This window comes from Meriones unguiculatus, chromosome 1, assembly GCF_030254825.1.
Source record: "Meriones unguiculatus strain TT.TT164.6M chromosome 1, Bangor_MerUng_6.1, whole genome shotgun sequence".
In the NCBI taxonomy this organism is placed as follows: Eukaryota; Metazoa; Chordata; class Mammalia; order Rodentia; family Muridae; genus Meriones; species Meriones unguiculatus.
The window spans coordinates 59,030,700-59,050,591 of NC_083349.1; the positions used below are offsets into that span (position 1 = coordinate 59,030,700).

At 47.9% G+C, this 19,892-nt stretch overlaps 1 protein-coding gene across 4 annotated transcripts in view; it reads right to left on the reverse strand.

Moving 5' to 3' along the window:
- Window positions 1–18,032, reverse strand: part of Sec31b (SEC31 homolog B, COPII coat complex component) — a 27,544-nt gene extending 9,512 nt beyond the window's left edge. Inside the window, exons 1-13 of one of the 4 annotated variants that reach the window (XM_021649585.2) lie at window positions 17,858–18,029; window positions 14,934–15,020; window positions 14,516–14,639; window positions 9,252–9,447; window positions 8,978–9,073; window positions 7,985–8,128; window positions 7,500–7,642; window positions 5,692–5,791; window positions 5,422–5,583; window positions 4,770–4,904; window positions 2,148–2,378; window positions 587–661; window positions 278–376 (exon numbers count right to left, since the gene is read on the reverse strand). In XM_021649585.2, the coding sequence (XP_021505260.1) occupies window positions 278–376; window positions 587–661; window positions 2,148–2,378; window positions 4,770–4,904; window positions 5,422–5,583; window positions 5,692–5,791; window positions 7,500–7,642; window positions 7,985–8,128; window positions 8,978–9,073; window positions 9,252–9,447; window positions 14,516–14,639; window positions 14,934–15,012 (1,584 nt within the window). In that variant the 5' untranslated portion in view covers window positions 15,013–15,020; window positions 17,858–18,029. Of the gene's footprint in view, window positions 1–277; window positions 377–586; window positions 662–2,147; window positions 2,379–4,769; window positions 4,905–5,421; window positions 5,584–5,691; window positions 5,792–7,499; window positions 7,643–7,984; window positions 8,129–8,977; window positions 9,074–9,251; window positions 9,448–14,515; window positions 14,640–14,933; window positions 15,021–17,857 lie in introns of all 4 variants that reach the window. The other 3 variants (XM_060390209.1, XM_060390204.1, XM_060390196.1) reach the window with 3 other exon arrangements.
- Between the last annotated feature and the right edge of the window lie 1,860 nt (window positions 18,033–19,892).

Consider the following 19,892-nt stretch of genomic DNA (forward strand, 5'->3'; position numbering starts at 1 on the left):
GAGGGGCAACTGTGACTGCGGAGCAACTGAAGCAGGGTACACAGAGCATGCTATCACTGGGAGCACGACAATTTGAACCCTAGTGGATAAAACTAAAAGAATGCACATGTAGGTTTGGGAAGTACTCCATGGGCTCTATTCTCCTCTGGCTTCAAGAGGATAGAGACTTCTCCAGAAGCTTACTGAGAACAAGTAGAAGGGTCAGCAAAAAGAATGTTCCCTAAAAGGCAGGTCTCCTATGCTACCTCAGGTCAGGTTGCCTGGCCTCCAACTATACCTGGCTGCAAAAGGTGTGTGCTCTGTCACTTTTGGGGTTGTGTGCCTCAGGCTGAGGGCTTTCCTCTCCCTTCAAGTCACTTTTCAAGCGTGTGTCCACCTGCGAAGAGAGCCTTGTGAGCACTGGTGTTGTAGCGCAGGCTCCCACAGGTCTTACGGCCCCTCCCCTCAGCCACCATACTCCTTCACCTGCTTTTCTGGGGAAAAGCCTAATTCCAGGATGTACAATACACAGATGTCATGAATTAAGACTGGTGTCCGGGGCAGAGTCCTCAAGCAGGATTATTTGCTCTCTACAGCAGATGCTTACCTTCTTCTGAAACTCCTCTTTGCTGTAACCTAACAGCCTGAGGAATTTCAGCCTGGAGTCATGCTCTAAGTTCACCTAAGGAACCGGAAAATACAAAAACATTTCCATCAAATGGGTGTGATCGATCCTTCTCCTACACCACAATGGACATCTGTACCAGTTTACCCTCAAACACGGGCCCATGTACCATTAAACCTTAGGGACAGTGATGCTACCTCTTACCCTTCTTCACATCTGGTTTTTGCTGGGCTGTGAAGAGTATTGTCACAACCCTTTGCCACGTCTGAATGAGAACTGTACCTTCAGTTGACTTCCTAACTCGGTTTCCCTGGTAACCTGATGAGAATAACACACCGGCTGTTTTGAGACGCTTCTGCTTGTAACTGATTGGTTATCAAATCCGGCCTGGGACTGTGTAAACCATAATAAACCTGGACACCATGTCAGGGTTTCTGGCTTCATGGGCTCTAGCTACTGGGCATATCCCTGTGGGGACTCTAAAACTCTAAACTCAGCTTTTTTGCCCGAGCAGCTTGTGAGTCAGGCCTTACAGACCTGCCTGCATCTTCTCCTGTGTCTGAGCTGTCTGGGGGGAGCTAGAGGGAGCTCTGAATTGCTGCATCAAATGCTGAAAAGGCTACCCCAGGAGAGTGCCACTGCCACTGCTCCCGGTCTCCAAACCCTGAGGACACAGATGCCAAGTGTAACCCACAGTGGTCTGGGGATCTATGTGCAGAGCTGACTAGACACTGGCAGAAGATGCCCAGGGGCAGTGCCCAAAGTGAGCTTCCCACCCAGAATCCAGACACCAGGGGCCGGGAAGCTGGGTCAGCTGACCTCCCCTGTTTCTTCCACGCCGAACAATGGACTCTGACTGTCGTCTTTCTTACATCTCCAGCCTTCCTCCTTCTTCTACGCTTTCTTGGAAATGGCCCTTCGTACCCGGCTTCAGGCACCATCAAGGTGGACTGCACTGAGTGTTTTACGTTTATTTTCTTATTTTGCGCGTGTATGTGTGTGGGCATGTGTGTATGAGTGCTTACACATGTGCTTTTGTATGTGTTTGCATGTGAGTGTGTGTGTAAGAGAGAGAGAAAGCTGTAGCGCCAAGCTTTGTTCATGCTAGTACTCGGCCACAAGCTAGCTCTCACATCTCTGACAAGCACACATTCTTCCTATTCATACCCTGACACAGGGAGGACTGGAACTATACCCCTGGTGCCCAGGTGGAGTGGCCCAGCAGGGACCTTCCCTGGATTACTTCAAGCAAATCTCACGACTCCTTATGTTCATGTACCCTCCAATGACACTATGAAGGAATTCATCTTGGCTGGGAGAATATCCAGGACACCAACAACACCCCAGCGCCTCCAATCTTTACAAGCAGCCTCTGAGCCTCCAGAAAAGGGTAAAGACTCTGTGTCCAGAGGACATATAAAACAGCAAGTCTGGGGAAGGGCTTCCTGAATAGGCCACAGTGTGCTTGTTAGGTCTCCTGGAGTTGATGGGGGCTGGGGTTCTGGATCTTCGGGAACGAGCAGCCAGTCCTCAAGCCTCCTACCTTCAGGAACTGCCAAAGCAATCTTTCACATGGCAGTGAAGCTTGCTGAATCTTGCTCTGACAATAATTAAGGAGATTCCCAGATCCCAAGGCCTCCTGCAGCACAGCTGACCTCGCCAGGAATTCTGATTCAGTGATGACTTGACTGATGAAGACCAGGTGGGGGCAGGGCTGCGGTACCTGCTGGACAGGGATGCTGGGAAGGCCAAAAGTGACCAGCTTTCCCCCAAACTGGTGCGGAATCAGAAGAAAGAAAGAGGTTACACTTTCAAGCCAAGAGCTAAGGAGTTAAGATTTTAGAGCGGGCTATCTGTTAAGCAAGGCTTAGACAGCGTGGTGGTTTGAATGAGAATGGCCCCCATAGGCTCCTATGTTTGAATGCTTGGTCATCAGGGAGTGGCACTACTGGGGAAGGATCGGGAGGTGTGGCCGTGAAGGAGGAAGCGTGTCACTGTGGGTAGGCTTTCAGGCTTTCTCTCTCCCTGCTCTGTGGATCTGGGGCTCTCGGCTACCACGTCTGCCTGCAGGCCAGCATGCTCCCCCACCATGACGATAACGGACTAAACCTCTAAAACTGCAAGCAAGCCCCCAACTAGATACTTTCTTCTATTCTTATATAGTTGCTTTGGTCATGGTGACTCTTCATCCCAACAGAATAATGACTAAGGCATGGGAAACCAACTGAAAATTGCGAGGGTGGAACAGGATCAGAAATTGAATGCCGAATCTTACAATCTCCCGCTTAAAATGTCACCACATAGTACTCTCTCCCACTTCCCAGTCCTGGTACCAGCATCTCTCAGGCGCCTGGCCTTAACAAGGTGGTCCTATCACAGGCTATACCACCACAGCCAAGCTTATCTTCCCTCTCTGTCCAGTGCCTCCCATGCAGGTGCTCTTTTCACACTCCCTTTGCTGGCACACCTGCATTACTAGAAGTGCTTGCTAGCTTTTGTCTTTTCCATTCTTCCAGTCTAAGGCTCAGAGCATGCCCTATTGCTCACACTGCCCATTTGCTACCCCAGACTGTAAGTGGTTTGGCAGACCACAGGGGAACACCAAACTCCTCAGGCATGCACAAAGCCCAAAACCACTAAGGCCAAACATGCCTACCCCAGCATCTTCGCGATCATTTATGACTGCTCCACATTCTCAAAATGCTCATTCCCGCTTCTGTGCCTCTGCCTACAACACTGCTCCACCCAGAGCCTCCAGCCAGCCAGTCTGACACTTTACATCAAGCACATGGCACGAAACCCTGCCATTCTGTCTCGGCCACAGAGTAAAGCTCCTGGAAAGCTCTCACCCCAGAAGCTGGGTGAGAGGAGCATTAGTAATTTTTAAACCCTCAAGTTACTCCAGTGTGTTACCAAAACTGACAGACTGCTGTACCCGTATCTAGTCATTATTTCCCTTCCTAAACCCCACTGCCTAAAGGATTTTCCAGTAAGAATTCTATCACTTACAGAACAACTTTACAGCACAGCTTTGTGCTCAACAAAACCGCTTGAATTATTAATTTGCATAAAAACATTAGACACGGTTATGGCATGCTGGCTTGGCTCTACTACTTCAGTCTTACAAATAAGATACTGAAGTCCTGGGGGAGAAAATGACTTCTTCAGAGTCACCTACATGATTAGTAACAGAGCTATGACAAAAACTCTTCACTTTACTGCTTCTGCCCTTTTTGGTGGTGGTGGTGGTGGTTAGGCATTTAAACCCAGGGCAGTGGGCATGCTAAGTAAGCCCTCTCCTGATGAGCTACACCCCCAGTGCCTACTCCTCTTATTTTATAAAAACATTCCTTCTTGATCATGTTAGTCATATCTTCATAGTAAAAATGCTGACTCTAAACACAAGAACATCTCTTACACATCTTCAAATCCAGTTTAGTATTGAAAGCATTGTGTTAGGTGTTTCAGGGCCTCCTTGCCACTCAAAGCGTTGGTCCTCAGACTAGCAGTAAAGAGACCATGCAGAAACTTGCTAGATAATGGAAATCTTGAGCCCTACATCAGATCCACTGAACCACAACTTGAGGGTTTTTTTGTTTGTTTGTTTGTTTGTTTTGGGTTTTTTTGTTTGTTTTAGTTTTTGATTTTTTTTTTTTTTGAGAGAGGGTTTCTCTGTGTAGCCTTGGCTGTCCTGGGCTTGCTTTGTAGACCATGCTGGCCTCCATCACAGAGATCGGTTTGCCTCTGCCTTCCTGAGTGCTGGGATTACAGGCATGTGCCACTGTGCCCAGCTGGAAGCACAGAACTTTTGAGTAGAGGAATGACGGAATAAAATTGACATGTTTTTTCATTCCTTCCTGTACTACTTGCCACCAGTCCAGACATTTAAGAGTTAAAGGATTCAGGTAGAATTTCAGGCTGGTTGTCATAGCAGGAGGGTGAAAGCCATAGGTTTTTTTTTTTTTTTTTTTTTTTAATAGGATTGGCAGGTCAACCAGGTTGCAGAAGGTGACAGGGTAAAGGAAGAAGCTAGATGAAGTATCTGCTTGAGGGGTGGAGTGGGGCCTGGACTGAGACGTGCAACGGGAGCGAACCTCCTGAATGCAGCTGCTTGCTGGGCAGGTGAGAGGCGCTGCTCGCAAACACCCACACTTCCAACACTTACGGCAAATGAGACGCCTGCTGGCCTTCTCAGCCACTTGGGAGGCTTCTTCAAGGGAGGAATTAACGATGCGTGGGCCATCTGCTCCGGAGCCTGCAGCAGAGGGAGAGGCTGGCCCTTGTGAAAGGAAGAGCAAATCTAGAGGGAGGGAAAGGCCACCTGTGTCACCACTGTTGAGAGGCATCTCAGCGAGGGTCTCGACCTGCAGACTCAGTTGTGGGTCGAATCCTTGTGATGCCCAGGCTGACCTAGAAGAGGCAGACTCTCACAGTCTAGGAGATGGGGGCAAGACTGAAAATGAAGGTGAGGCTTGGATATACCAGCAACTCAGAAAGCTCTGTTTAAAGTCTACACTGGAGCGCGACCCAAAGTAGCTATGCAGTGGAGAGGGAGATATGCCAGGCCATACAGAAATAACAGACCGTAAGGAGGTTCAGCGTGACCAAGGGTTAAGATGATGCTTTCCTACCTACTGTGGCAGAAACTGACTTCCTCCCAGGAAACCAGGTCCTGATGCCAGATAGCCATCTGAAACCCACAGCCCAGCCTCCCTCTCTTCAATAGCTCCCATTTCTTCCCAAGCTATGTGTCTTTCTCTCAACCCCCAGACACAGAAAGCTCCTCCCTCCAGCACTCTCGACCAAGCCCTTCAAACCTTGTCAGCCTGCCTCATGTGCTGGTCTTCCCAGCTCCTACCCATCACAGAGTACAAACTGATCCAGCCATCGAAGGAGACAGCAGAGAACACAGGCGGGTTCTGAGGGCACCACTGAACATCGAAGCACCAGCTGTTCTGTGTGGGCAGCTTGTACACCACCTGCCGCGAGAGAACACAACCATGAGGAGCAGTCCAGGACACGCTGAAGTAGGGATTCCCCTGCAATCACGTCTCCATTACAGCATGCCCACAGAAGGACCAGCCTACCTCACTGCTTGCCAGATTCCAACAAAGAATCTGGTTGTCTTTGGCACTGCTCAGCAGCAGTTCAGCATCAGCCTGGCTCCATGACATTGACAAGATCCCCCTAAAAACGAAAGACAAAGAGGAACCGATGTTTGTTGAATGCCAGCTCCAAGCAGGCACCTTATATGTCTTAGATAATGCTCAGCTCTACACAATGGATGATTTAACTTTGATTTTTCATAGAAGAAAACAAAGCTTTGAAAGGGGAGTGTCTGCTAGATGGGTGCCTGGCCAAAGCCCACATCACAGCCTGAGCACCGTGCCTTGCACCGCCCTGCCACCTCCAAGCAATGACAGTAGAATCGTGAATTAGCGTGAATCACACAAACATCCATTCCTAGGATACGGTTACCCCCTGGTAAAGACCTAACTCTCCAAAGTCCTGAAGGAGGGGACTGGGGAGACACTTCAGGTGGTAAAGTGCTTTCTGTACAGGCATGAGGACTTGAGATTGCTTTCTAGCACCCATGTAATCAAGGCAAGGCAGTACATATAATCCCAGTACTAGGGAGTCAGAATCACAAGGATCTCTGGGGTTGATTGGCTAAGCAACCTTGCCTAACTGGAGAGCCTAAGACTCCATAAAAAACAAAACAAAACAAAACAACAACAACAACAACAAAAAAACACCTCAATAAGCAGACAGATGTCTCCTAGGAACACCTGAGGTTGACCTATGGCGCTGCTTCCTCTGCTGTGGGTCTGCTCAGGTGGCAGAGGTTTTCCTGAACAGATAGGAGCCAAGTTGCTTTTATTAAGTGGCCTTGCAGGAGCCTCCCCACTCAGAGGAATGAACGCTGTTCTCAGAGCAGAACCTAGGACTCTCCCAAGAAGATTGCTATACTTTGGGTTTTGTTCATTTTGTTTTATGAGACAGGATTTCATCTGTAATCAGACTTGGCCTCATCCTCATGATATAGCCCAGGCTGGCCTTAAATTTGCAGCAATCCTCCTGAGTGCTAGAATTAGAGGAATAAGCCACTACACACAGTCCATACTTTTTTTTGAGACAGGATTTTTCTGTGTAGCCTTGGCTCTCCTGGACTTGCTTTGTAGACCAGGCTGGCCTCAAACTCACAGAGATCTATCTGCCTCTGCCTCCCTGAGTCCTGAGATTACAGCTGTGTGCCATGGCACCTGGCATCAGTCTATACTTGTGATGTTTACTAAAGTTGGGCAAGGTGGCATATGCCTTCAGTCCCAGCACTTTAGATACTAAGTGTGTCCCAAAAGCCCACGTGTTAAGCTTTGGTCCTCAGAGAAGGGCTATTGGGAAGTAGTGACGCCTCCCAGTGACAGGACGATAAAGCAGTGAGAGGTCTGTGGGTCTCTGAAGGAAGGCACTGAAGGAGATGCAGGGATCCTGACCTCTTCCCAGTTCTCTTTTGCTTCCTGGCCATGAGGTGAATGGCTTTGCTCCCTACACACTCCTACCATAATCTGCTGCCACCTCACAGTCCCCAAAGTAAGGACACTAATCAATCATGAGACAGAGAACAAAGCTTTTTCTTTATAAGTTAATTACTTCAGGTAGTTATTACAGTGATAGAAACTAGCACAAGGGTGAATTGGCTCAAATATTTCTCCTGACCCTATCCCTGGAAGTTATACGGAATCCCAGATCTTTTCCATAGGCCCAAGGCTCCGAGGCAATTCCTCTTAGTTAAAGATACAGCTAGTACTAGCTGTGTTCTCTGCAATGGCACTGAAGCTGTGGAATATGTTGGAGGCTAAAATGAGGCCCATGTATGTGAGGCTTGAGATGCTACCTGCTGTGGCTCTCCAGAACCTTCAGGGGCGAGGAGGCAAAGCGCAGGTCCCATAGCTGGATCACCGGGAGCTGGTCATCCTCTGAGCACAGCACTAGCTGGGTGGCTATGTCTGGGTGCCAGGCCAGCCCCGAACAGTTCATCTGTGAACGAAGCAGATCCCAACGGGTGAGATAACCCACCCTCTCTGCTTGTGAGCCCTCTCTGCCCAGTTGGAATGAGGCTAGTCCAAGGGTACAGTGTGTGTCTTCAACAACACAGCCATCGGAGAGTAGGCAATGCCTGTGAGCAAGCAAGGGACACCACAAGAATCCAGGCCAGAGGCTTAGCTTCCCAAGTTTGCGCTCCTAACAAGGACTCTGCCATAGCCGGAGTCCACTCTTCTACCCCTTGAGAATGGATCTCTGTCCTGGGCAGGAGCAGCTCCAGCTGTTTGGCACAAGAGAGAAGCCAGCGTGCAGGACTATGCTCTGGCCACCACTCACCCTGCCGCTGTGCTCACTGACTTTGATGATGGGCTCATTCTTCCTGAGATCCCACACAACTGCCACACCACTGGGGTGAGCAGAAGACAGGATGTGCTGGACGTGGCGGTTCCAAGACAGTGCTTTAATGTCTTCTGGGGGTTTCTGAGGCAAGATGGCGAAAGAGACAATCTGTCATCCCCTGAATTAAGTGACACTTACCACTTCACTCCTCCCAGCCACCCACAGGAAGCCCAAAGGAGGCCAGAGGTTCCTCCCACTGACACAGCCTCGGGAGGTAGGAGTATATTTTTCCAGAAAGAGGCTTTAATGTATTGGTACGGAAGTGGGAGAAAACATCTGGCACACCTGGCTTTAGCTCCCCACCAAAGTTCCCTGGAAAGTAGAGTCAAGATTGAAAACCAACCCCCCTCCCTTCTAGGCCAGAGAAGAACAGGAGAAACCTAAGAGCAGAGAAGAGATACAAAGAGCCCCCGAGAAAGCGAAGCAGGGAGAATAGTGTAGCCAACTCACATTTACTTCATGATAAAGCACAAGACAGAGAAAAGCAAAAAGATAATCCAAGCTACAGACTCACAAAGAGGCACACCAGACCGGAGAGCACACACAGAGATAAGGCTGCCCTCCCCACAAAAAGGATGGTTGCTTGTCCAGGGTTCCACTCTTGCTCCTTTTCCACTGAGCACAGAGCCTACCCAGCCCTGCCCCCACAACTATGAGAAACATCACTCCTGCCTTTCCTGGTGTCTTTTGATCCCCCTGCCCTTCATTTTCTTCCAGGAATTCTTTCTGCTGCTAACCACCATGAACCAGCTGCTCTGCCTACCCTCTCGCCTGACTCTTGGGTAGCTAGTAGTGAGTCTGTGTGTGGAGTTTTATTGCCCTCCAGTGGTAAAGCCTGAAATTTCTGTTACCCTGCTGGCTCCAGAATTCGAAACTCTACCTGAGAAAACACCCTAAGTGGCAGCCCCAGGTCAGAGGGAGCCCCCTCACCTGTGACTTGGATCCAGGTGTCATTGGAACAGTCATGTTGTTCAAATCCCAAATGAAGATTTCAGAATCACTGGCTCCTGAGGCCAGGAGATTGCCCTGTATGAATAAAAGATATCTCTGAAGACACCCTCCCACCTCAGAAAAAGAGAGGAGGAGACCCAGATTTGAGAGACCCAGAGCCTCCCCCATGACAGCCTGGAGACCACAGAGAATGCTTCCTTTCAGACACGCAGCGTCATGCCTTGAGCAGGGCCGACCAACTCAGACATGGTACCTGGAAAGGATTAAAGTCCAGGGCTCTGACAGCTCCTGTGTGTTTCTGTCTCTGGGCGATCAAGGGCTCCTTTCCTGAAGAAAGGATGTGGACCACACTGTACAGAGAAAGTGTGCCATTGTCTCCACCACCAGCAATAACTCCAGAGTTTTCCAGCAGCCCATTGCCAAAGCTTCCCCAGACTAGCTTGTGAAACCTACAAAGGAAAAGAATTTGCATCAGCACCAACTTAGGTACATGTTCACTCTGCAGAGGATGGACATCTTGGTCAACCTCTCCTAGCTACTGTGCAGGCTTCCCCAGGCCAAGCCTGTGTCTGCTTGTCTGTTTTCTGCATTCTCCTGACCCAGAAGGGAAGTCCTCAACCCAGTCTTGTCCTTTCTTTAGAAAAAATAGTTCATCTATGTTAAACTAAAATCCAGAAAGCCACTGTCTGGGTTATATAGGGGTGTTTTGTTTGTTTGTTTGTTTTAAAGTTAAAATTGAGCCGCATGGACTGCCTCAAATAGAGCACATCACTTCATCCTCACAGCTCAGTGTCAAGTACAACTCGGCCAAGCATGGCCTGTTATCCCAGCAGCTGGAGATCAGAGACAGGAGGATCAGGAATTCAAGATCATCCTCATCTTCATACATAAGCAAGTTCAAGGCCAGCCTGGGCTATGTGAAACCTCATCTCAAAAAAAAAAAAAGCCAGCCTCATTTATGGATAGCTGGTCATGTAATATACGCAATCATTCATTGATGACTTGTCATGTAATAGACACTAGTTTAAGTGATCTACAAGTGTCCACTAGCTTAATACTTAGAAGTTCTATAAGGAAGTTCTATGATGTCCACTTTCAAGTATGGAAAGTGAGCTTGGAGAAATTATAAAGCTTCTGTGCACAGAGCTATTGTATCAGTTCATCGTCACAAAGCTAAGTGAGTCATGGTTTGGAGTCCAGCCATCTCATTCCAGAGCCTGTCCTACACAACAAGAATCAGCTCTCTAGAACAACTGCTGTCCCATCTCACATGGAAAGTGACAAAACCTTAGGACCTCCACACTGTCTTTCTCATGTGCTGGCACACTGGAATGGACCTGTAATTACAATGGGTCAGCCTTGAGGCACAGAGGCACAAAACACTAAATACCCCAATTGGGAAATAACTTTTCTGGCTTTCTGAGGATACTTCTTTTTTTTTTTTTTTTTTTTTTAAAGATTTATTTATTACTTATGCAATGTGTGTTAGCATGTACACCTGCACGCCAGAAGAGGGAACCAGATTTCATGTTTAGATGGGTGTGAGCCACCATGTGGTTGCTGGGAATTGAACTCAGGACCTTTGGGAAGAGCAATCAGTGCTCCTATCCTCTGAGCCATTTCTCCAGCACCCCTGAGGATACTTCTTAAACAAACAAACAAACAAACAAAACCTCAAAACCAGTGCCAGTGTTTTGCACAAAATAAAAAGACAAACCCTGAGTCTCCTACAAAAGTTTGGGTCTCATGCAAAGCCTGGTGGGAAAACATCTGAAATCCATTAGGCTTTGGGGGGGCAGTCCTGTCTCTCACTTTCACTGTGGCTAGCCACGAGAGACAGTTTCACATCAAGTGTCACAGGATTCCTAAGTGCAATGAAACATTTTCACACCCTGAGAAGAGTCAGCAAGTGAACAAGAACTGACAGGGCAAGAATTTTGTTTACCAGGCATGTGAGCAGAGCCAACTTGGCAAGAGCAGGAAGCTGAGCACCAGTCCAGGCGGGGCCCGCATCTGAAGACAGTGACACAACTTAAGTGGCTCTGCGGCCACCACCAGACAGCGAGCAGCTTTCTAAAGTGACCCAACCTTCACGGGGCAGAAGGATAAGTCCATACAGACTCAAGAGGCTGTCATATCATCCAGGAACCAGGGTAGGGATGGGAGAGAAATACAGGTCACACAGGGACCAGAGATGGGAAGGTGGGCAGAGACTTCAATAAGGTCAGAGCACAGGGCACACAGATAGAGTCAGAGGACCTGAGCCATCAAGAGGGAATCACCATATGGTAGGAGGGGAATTACCTCGGAGAGGCAGAGCACGGAGTATGACAAATGGTTCTTCATGAATGCAGCAAATGTGTTTCTGTAGTTCACTACCTTGTCAGTGAGGTGAAGCCAACCCCTAGAGAGGCTGAGCTTGAGAGCACCAGAGAGAACAGGGATGCATGGGCAGTTAATCACAGAAAGGAACTGTTACACCATGGCCTCAAGTGGAAGTTATATGACGGCTCACTCATTAGAACTTCCATTATCTTCCTGTACATTTGTAACTTTAGAAAATAAAGCTAAGGGCTGAAGAGATGGCTCGGGGGTTAAGACCACATACTGCAAAGGACCTGAGTTCAATTCCCAGCACCCAAGTAAAGTGGCTTATAACTGCCCATGACTCCAGCCAGGGATCCTACATGTCTGGTCTCCTTAGGCACCACCACACACTCCTATGTACACTTCCACACACAGAGACACATAACTAAAACTCAATCTTTTTAAAGGGAAATACAGTTAAAAGTAAGAAGGATGGCATTGACCAGGAAAACAGGAAGTGAAAGGTTAAAGAAGACAAGTTTGTATGGGAGACAGAGGCGGTGATATGAAAACACATGGGATTCTCTGATAGAGGTGTTCCCAGGATTATGAGGAGCTACATCTAAAGAATAGACAGGTTTGCAATTCCTGCAAGAAACAGAAGATCCAGACAAGAGACTCACCACCAGAGCTGACATTTTAAAATGTGTGAAGTGACCCAAAGAAGCAACCAGGGCTGAGAACCAATGAACCGGCTTCTAAGAGGAGATGCTGAAGTTCCTAGAGAGGAGCAGCCCTGGCCACCAGCTTGTGGCTGTCACTGACAAAGGGAAAGGGATGAGGATGCGAATAAAGTGAAGCCTATGGCATGAGGAGGCTGTCCCAGCTGAGCACATCTGAGGCTGCACCTAGCCACTCATGATTATACATACATGATGCATAAACTCCCTGTCGATCTTATTCACGTCTTCACTCACTTTGTTTTCTTTTAACTGAATTTCTTTTGAAAAATCCCAGTCTCTTTAACAGTTAACTGAAGTGAAAAAGAGTTTGTGCACATTTGGGGCAAAAGAGCTGGGAGAATCCAATCTCCTTAAAAAGCAGCATCGAGCGAGCAGGCTGTGGCTGGAGGATGGCAGTGGGATGGACAGGGCCATGGGAAGGGCAACACAGGCATTGTTCTGTTTCTCCTTTATATCCTGAGTTAATGATGGAAACAGCGGAGAAAATAGAAAAGTCGGATTATATGTTCAAAATGACAGGAACTAGCATAATGTATGCTAGAACCTGACTGAGGATGTGAAGAAAAGAGTAGGCAGAGGAAAAGAGATTTTTTGAAAGAGTATGCCTTGTTAATAGCAAAGCACAAGAGGAGGGCTTGGGGGTGTCTTAGTTGGGGTTTTATTGCTGTGAAGAGACATTGTGACCATAGCATCTCTTATAAAGAACAACAGTTAGAGATTTAGTCCATTATCATGATGTTGGGAAGCATGGAGACGCGCAGGAAGACATGGTGCTAGAGAGGCAGCTGAGAGTTCTAAATCTGGATCCACAGGCAGCAGGAAGAGAGAGTGACACTGGGCCGGGTTTGAACATTTGAAACCTTAAAGCCCACCTCCAGTGACACACTTCCTCCAACAAGACCACACCTATTCCAACAAGGCCACACCTCCTAATAGTGCCATTTTTATTCAAACTCCTAGAAGGGTTGGGTTTATTTTAATTTTTATTATTAATGTGTTTTTGCTTGGAATATGTGTGGCACATGCTACAGCACTCATGTTGAGGTCAGAGGTCAACCTTATGAACTTGGTTTCTTCCACCTTGATGTAGGCTCTGGAGACTGAACTCCAGTTGCCAGGCTTCTGCAGCAAGCACCTTTTCCTGATGAGCCACCCTGACAGCCCCCAAGTTTGAAGGGAGAAAGAAAGGAAATTTGCACAGAGAACATGGTGAGGCAGAAGGTAAGATCCGGATGCATGTCTCTGCAGGTTCTTAGAAATTGTCTTGCATGATCACTTCTTCAAAGGTGAGAATACCCAAGGTACCCAATGTAACTTACTCAAATCACAGAGCTTAATTAGCATCACAGCTAGGCTACAACCCAACACAACCACTCTCCACGGTAGCATGCGTAAGATGACTTGCAGAAGAAAGAACAGGAGCCCATCAATCATCAGATGAAGGCTGCCTTTGAAACCAAAAATCTCTAGATTGGGGTGGGCAAGAAAACTTCCTGAGCTATAAGAAAAACATTTACATACTTTATATGTCTATAGACACAGATACCAGTAGTATGGTAATACATATGCTGCTTACATTAAATATGAAGTGGACAGAAATGAATAGCCCCATTTTTTTACAGACTACTGTTTGAGATTATAAGCACCGTCTTCAGAAAACCCTTGAAAAGGCAATGGAGAGCCAGGTACAGTGGCTCATACCTGTGCCAGCTACACAGGTGGTCGAGTTGGGAGGATTGTGAGTTTCAAAGCTAGAAGTACACTTTGCACTCAGATAAAAACATACTTAAATTCCAAGCCCAGCTTCTTAGGGCTTCCATCATTATCCATGTCAAACGGAAATAATGGCATTTATAATTTATGTTTATTCTAAGGAATGAGCAAAAAACACAGGGTCCCAATGATAGTGCCTTGCCTATCAAGCTCTCAAGGACCTTTCGTAGACATTTCTGACACCAAAGAAGAGAATTATCCTCTTTTCGTTGCTGTTTCACAATATACCCAAGAAATTCATGAGCACCCAGCTTGCCAGAGCCATGAAGTCTGTGCCCAATCGGCACCTCAGATCTCTGAGGAGAGATCACTCACTCATTCTCCTCCTTGTTGGCAGAAGAGTATGATGTTGTGTAAGGTTGCTGCCTTAACAGAAGCCAAGGGAGAAAGGAGTCAATACCTGTGGGTTCAAGGTGAGACCTGGTACACGTGGTCTTGGCTTGTACAAGGTCTTCTGTCACCTGTGTGCTATCTGTGGCTGCTGCAACTACTGCTGCTGCTGACTAGTAAGGTGAAACTGGCTGGTTTTCAAATCCTTTTGCCCAGAATTACCTCCTCTAAACTTAACAAAACTCCTATTCCCTGTGCTTATCGCCTCATCATCCCTGAGTTGTGCACACCACCCCCAGGACCCTCTGTCAGTATATTCATCAGGGTCTGACCCGAATACCCACTCATAGTCCCAAAGTAGTACCTGCTCGAGACAGAAAGAATTCCTTTGTGTTTCAAGTCCAGAGAAGGGTCCCTGAAATCAACCTCAAATATTTCCAGTGTGGCATTTGTGTTAAAAGAGGCATCTAGTTGCTGAGCAGATGTTCCTAGCCACAAGAAAAGGAAAAAGGCAGCAAATGAGTAACAAAAATGCATGAATTAGGATGTTAATCGGTTAGGGAGTTGGGGGGGAGGTTCAGAACAGGAGAGAGTTAGGAGTATCCTTCCTCAACAGGCAACCTCAAGAAAGCATGAGCTGCCACGCTTCAGTTATAGTTCAAGGCTGTTACAAGGTACCCACCCTGACACAATCCTACATCTGTCTCTCATGGTCACTAACGTGTTCTGTTTCCCTTTGACATATGACTTCCAGTAGCTCCTAGTACATAGTGTCATCATACCTGTGGCCAGATACACAGGGTACTGGCTGGCTGGGCTCCATGCTTGGACAGCTGGCTTCTCAAGTTCCTTCAACTTCATGGTCAGCCCTGTAGGTTGCAGAAAACATATATGGCCTTTGACCCACTGAAAATAGAAATTAAAAATTCTAGGGCCGGAGACCCAGGGAGCATCTGTGGATGTAGAGATTGTCTCTCTTCTCCATGAGATGAAGTATTCCAGCAAAATACAGAATGAGAAAAAACAAGATAATCTGGGGAGTTAAGAACAGTTCGCTTACACAGTTGCTAAAACTGAATTATCTAAACTCCTCAGGTATTTAATCACATTGGTTACTACAGGTCTAACGATAATAACCATCAAACTACATAATTTCTCAGTGACTTTGCATGATTTCCTTGGCTTTCAATATTGTATATGTGCCAACGAACCCCAATTTATATCATTGACACATCTTTCCTCTGAGCACCAATCTCTATATGAAATTTCTAATTAAATATTTCTACTTGTGATGTGTATCTATAATCCTATTAGTCAAGAGGATTGAGGCATTAGGATCACAAGCTTGGGCCAGCCTGGGCGACTTACAATGTAAGACCTGATCTTAATATATATATTCAAATCCCAGCACCCACATGGCAGCTCACAATTGTCTGTAACCCCAAGATCTGATACTCTCACATAGACATACATGCAGGCAAAACACCATGTACATAACATAAAGGTAAATTTTAAGATATATATATATATAGTGTTTATATATATATATTCACAGATATAGCAAAGATACTGAGATGATCTACCTAAACAGAACTTTCTAGTCTACTATCTCTGTACTTTTCTTCATTCAGCTCTCTTCTTCCTGGTAAATAGTACTTCAACCCGTCCAATCTCTCAGCCCAGAAACCTGAAAAGTCGCCCTTGATCTTGCCATCATTTCATCTTCCTGATTTTAATGTCCTCTTTCCCACATGCGCGGCCACCAGCCTATCTGAAGGTACCGTCATCTCTCACCTGTATTACTGCTGACCGTAAAGCTAGTAGGATCCCCAACTGATAACTCTCCTTGCTACTCCTGCCACCATCGAATTCATTTTCCACAGCATAGAATGACTGAACTTAAAAAAAAAAAAAAAAAGGCTATTGGCATTTATTGGCATTGCATACATGGAGCCGGTGACCTATCACATAAACTCAGGCTTCAGCTTCACCTCTCCATCCCTCTGGTTTTCCTCTTAGGCACTGTACCCTGCCACACAAGCCATCTTTCTTCTCCTGGCTTCTGCCTACACCTGAGCCTTTGCAAATACCACTTCCCACATACTACATGCCTTTCCCTCCACCCTCTGCATGGCTAGCGCTTCATCAAGTCTTTCTGGGTGAGTATCTACATTGTCACCAAAACCGGTCTCACTTGTTTCCTTCCTAACTATTTATTTATTTACACTCACATTGTCAGTCCCTTCCACTAACATGTAAGCTTCATAAAATCCAGCCTCATGGCTATGCTGTAGCCTAGGACAGTACAGAGTAAGTGCTTGGTATCTGATGAATGAATGGATGGATGCTAATATTCATTTTACTTTTTGTTTAGTTTCATCTTTTAAATATTTATTTTTATTTCGTGTGTATGAGTGTTTTGCCTGCATGGATGTCCGTGTATCACATGGGTGCCTGATATCTTCAGAGGTGGGAAGAGCATGTTGGAGCCCCTGGAATTGGAGTTACAGACAGTTTTGAGCTACCATGTAAGTGTTGGGAACACCTCCCCCACCACCAATACTCTGCAAGAGCAGTATGCTGCTGCTCTTGCCACAGAGCCATCTTTCCAGACCTTGTTTCTTTCCTTGTGGGTAGAGAGGGGGCAAGGTCTCACGTAGCCCAGACTGGCCTCAAACTTGCTGTGTAACCGAGAATGACCTTGAGATGTTGATCCTCCTGCCTCTAAGTCCCAAGTGTTGGGGTTACAGGTGTAAACCACCACACTGCATTCATTTAACTCTGTGATTTCTATTTTTAATGTACATTCGAGGTCCCATCCTCACACCCTATCAAAAGGGCAGAATGGGAAAGGAGGGAACTTCGAACCTACTGTCAACTGCTTGAGCAAGCCGGTGAGGGCAGTCTCACATACAAAAACAGAAGATAATATTGCTTAATCTCTGCTGCAGTTTCCAGCTTGAAGAAAGCTTAAAGCGTTCAGCTCTTTCTGGGAGCTTCTAAAGCCTTAAGGCAAATTATACTCCTGCGTCACCAGTGCCACCTGCTGGTCAGAACCACCCGGTACAGGAGCGCGGTGATCACCACCAACAGCGCGTTTGACAGGCACAACTCCACAGTTTCTCTCAAGAGGTCCATAAACTGTTAACCCCGTTTCGCGCAGAAAACAGCCGGCTAAGCCGCAAGGCAAACGCCATGCTTTTAACCATTATATTAATTTAAGCAAAAGTTTCACCAGGTGCTTAAACCATTGGCTGAAAGAACGAGGGGGAATGCGCTTTTCATCCGCCTCGCTCTGAGGCGGGACCGCACTGGGGTCGGGACGGCGGTGGCAGTGGAGGGGTGAGATAGGCTCAGGGAACCACGACCAGGGCGCCAGCTACCCTTGGCAGTCCAGTCCCTTGGGAGAAGGTCAACACAGCTTCTCGCAGTACGAGGCGCCAGGAGCAGGGACTGGGTGCGGGCCCAGGGCCGGGCCACGTCGGGGCCTGGGGCGGAGGAGAGGGCGCGCAGCGCTTCTGCACCTTGGCGGAGCTGGGGGCCCCGCGCGGCACGGGGAGCGGGACCGGGCCCAGCCGGAGGGGGTCGTCCCGGTGCTTCCGAGGCGCGGCGACCCGGCCGGGGTCTCGGCGGCTGGCGAGCCCCCCGGCTCCCTCCCGCGGGGGGAGCGGCGCTCCAGGACCTAAGAGCCGCGGGGGAAACCCACCTGTACCGAGCGCCCGGGTCAGGGGTCACCCGCGACTGCCCGAGCGGGTCCTGTCCCGGCCAAGGGCTTTAGGGCGCTGCGGACGGCGGCTGCCTAGGGCCAAAAAGTAAACTTGCCCTGGCCACGACCCGCGACCCGCTCCCTCTGCTAGCTCAGCAGAGCTCCGCAACGCCAATCCTCGCCGACAGCGCATAGGTTTCCCAGCAGGACCTGCTTCTTTTGCTTCTGATTGCACCGTTGGGGCGTCCCGATCCAGCAAATTCTAGTCTGTTCTATTTGAGCCAGGCTCCACGAATAGCCTGTGTGTGGAGAGGGAAAACACAAATTCAATTTATTATGTCGTTATTAAAGCCCTCAACCCATGAGCTCTCAGTGTGGTCCATTTAGCTAAAAAGGTAAAAAGCAATTGAGACTATAAATAGTAGTGATACATACTGAAGCCCACCAGTAGCAGGTGTCCATTAACTGATTAAGGGCTGTGTGTGGGCCAGGGGCTCCATGGAAGACTTCAGGCACATTGACACAGGCATTCCTTTTTGGAGCCGAAAGACACTAGGTAAGAGTTCAGCAGAGGGGGCCAAAGTAGCTAACAGGCACCCTGTCATTTCCCACACCGTAAATCAAAGAGATTGGGAGAGAACGGTTAACAGAGGCACTAGTGACGATTGTATTTTGTATCTAGCAGTGTGGATCTCCTTGGAGAGAGAATTGCTGAAGGCAGGGACCCAATTACAAGAGGCTAGAACAGCCCAGAGAACAGTGAAGAAAGCCTGGACTGAAGGAGAGCTGCACCCGCTCTCCTGACCGGCAAAGACAAGGATTCAGGACTGCCAAGGCTTGAGAGTCAGGGAGACCAGTGGCGCTGTTCAGAGCTAGAAACCTTGAGGAAGAGGAAAGAGTGTGAAGATATCATCTTCCAAGTACACTTTCCAAGTTGAGGCAATGGGTGTCAGGTGAAGATAACCGACTCAGTGGATTCGAAAGTGCCACTTGATGCATGAATTGTACGGTAATTCCCCACCTGAGTCGCCTCTGAAACGGGGGTGTCCGTTATCTGATGATGGACGCCGCAGCTCTGAGATCAGGCAGAAACCCATGTGTGGCGCTCTGCGCCAGGACCATTCTTGCTGCACACTAAACATTTAACACACACACACACACACGCACAATGTCCTAGCGCAGAAACAGTGGAGCGAGAGAGTGACTGACTGAACCTTAGGAGCTGGAGGTGTGGATTGGCTGGCAGAGTGCTTGCCCCATGTGCTTGAAACCCCGGTTTTATTTCCCAGTACTACATAAACAAACCCGTCATGGCGGTGGCTACCTTGTAACCCCAGTACTCAGACGGTGGAGACAGGAGGCTCACAATTTCAAGGCTATCTTTAACTACACAGAAAGTTCAAGGCCACCTGGGGCTCCATGAGACCCTGTCTCTCTGTCTTTGTCTCTCTCTCTCACACACAAGATGAACCGTGGCCAATACCTTAAGATTAGGGAATAAAGCAGAAGTATCATGCACGTTGATGGATTACTACAAAAGAAATCTGAACTAAAGTCATAAAGTTGGAGTCCACCCCCCCCCCCAGTGCAGCTTCCAACTGCCTCACCCCAGTTCTAAAGCCTCCAACACCATTTTCTGGTGGTACACAGCCATATACATTCAAACAAATCATATACATAAAGAGATAGATTGTTGGGTTTCAGAGCCTGCACGATCTGCTGAGGTATCTATTTAACATGGTGGTTCTCCCAGCATCCCTCAGTACCTACCTGTTGCAAGGTGTGGCTGGTATACTCCACCCTCTGCCCTGAACTTTCCCATCCCAGGGCCTGGACTTACCCTCCCCCAGAGGCTCTTCCCAATACAATACAGATATGTTGCGCTCTCTCCCTCTCCCTCCATTTCTGTATGTGCGCTCCCTCCCCACCCCATCTCCCTGTCTGCATGGCATTTTTCTCTGCCCTATTCCTTGATATTGGTGAACCAGCCCCGACGGCTACCCCTAATAAACTTGCCTTTTTTTTTTTTTAACTT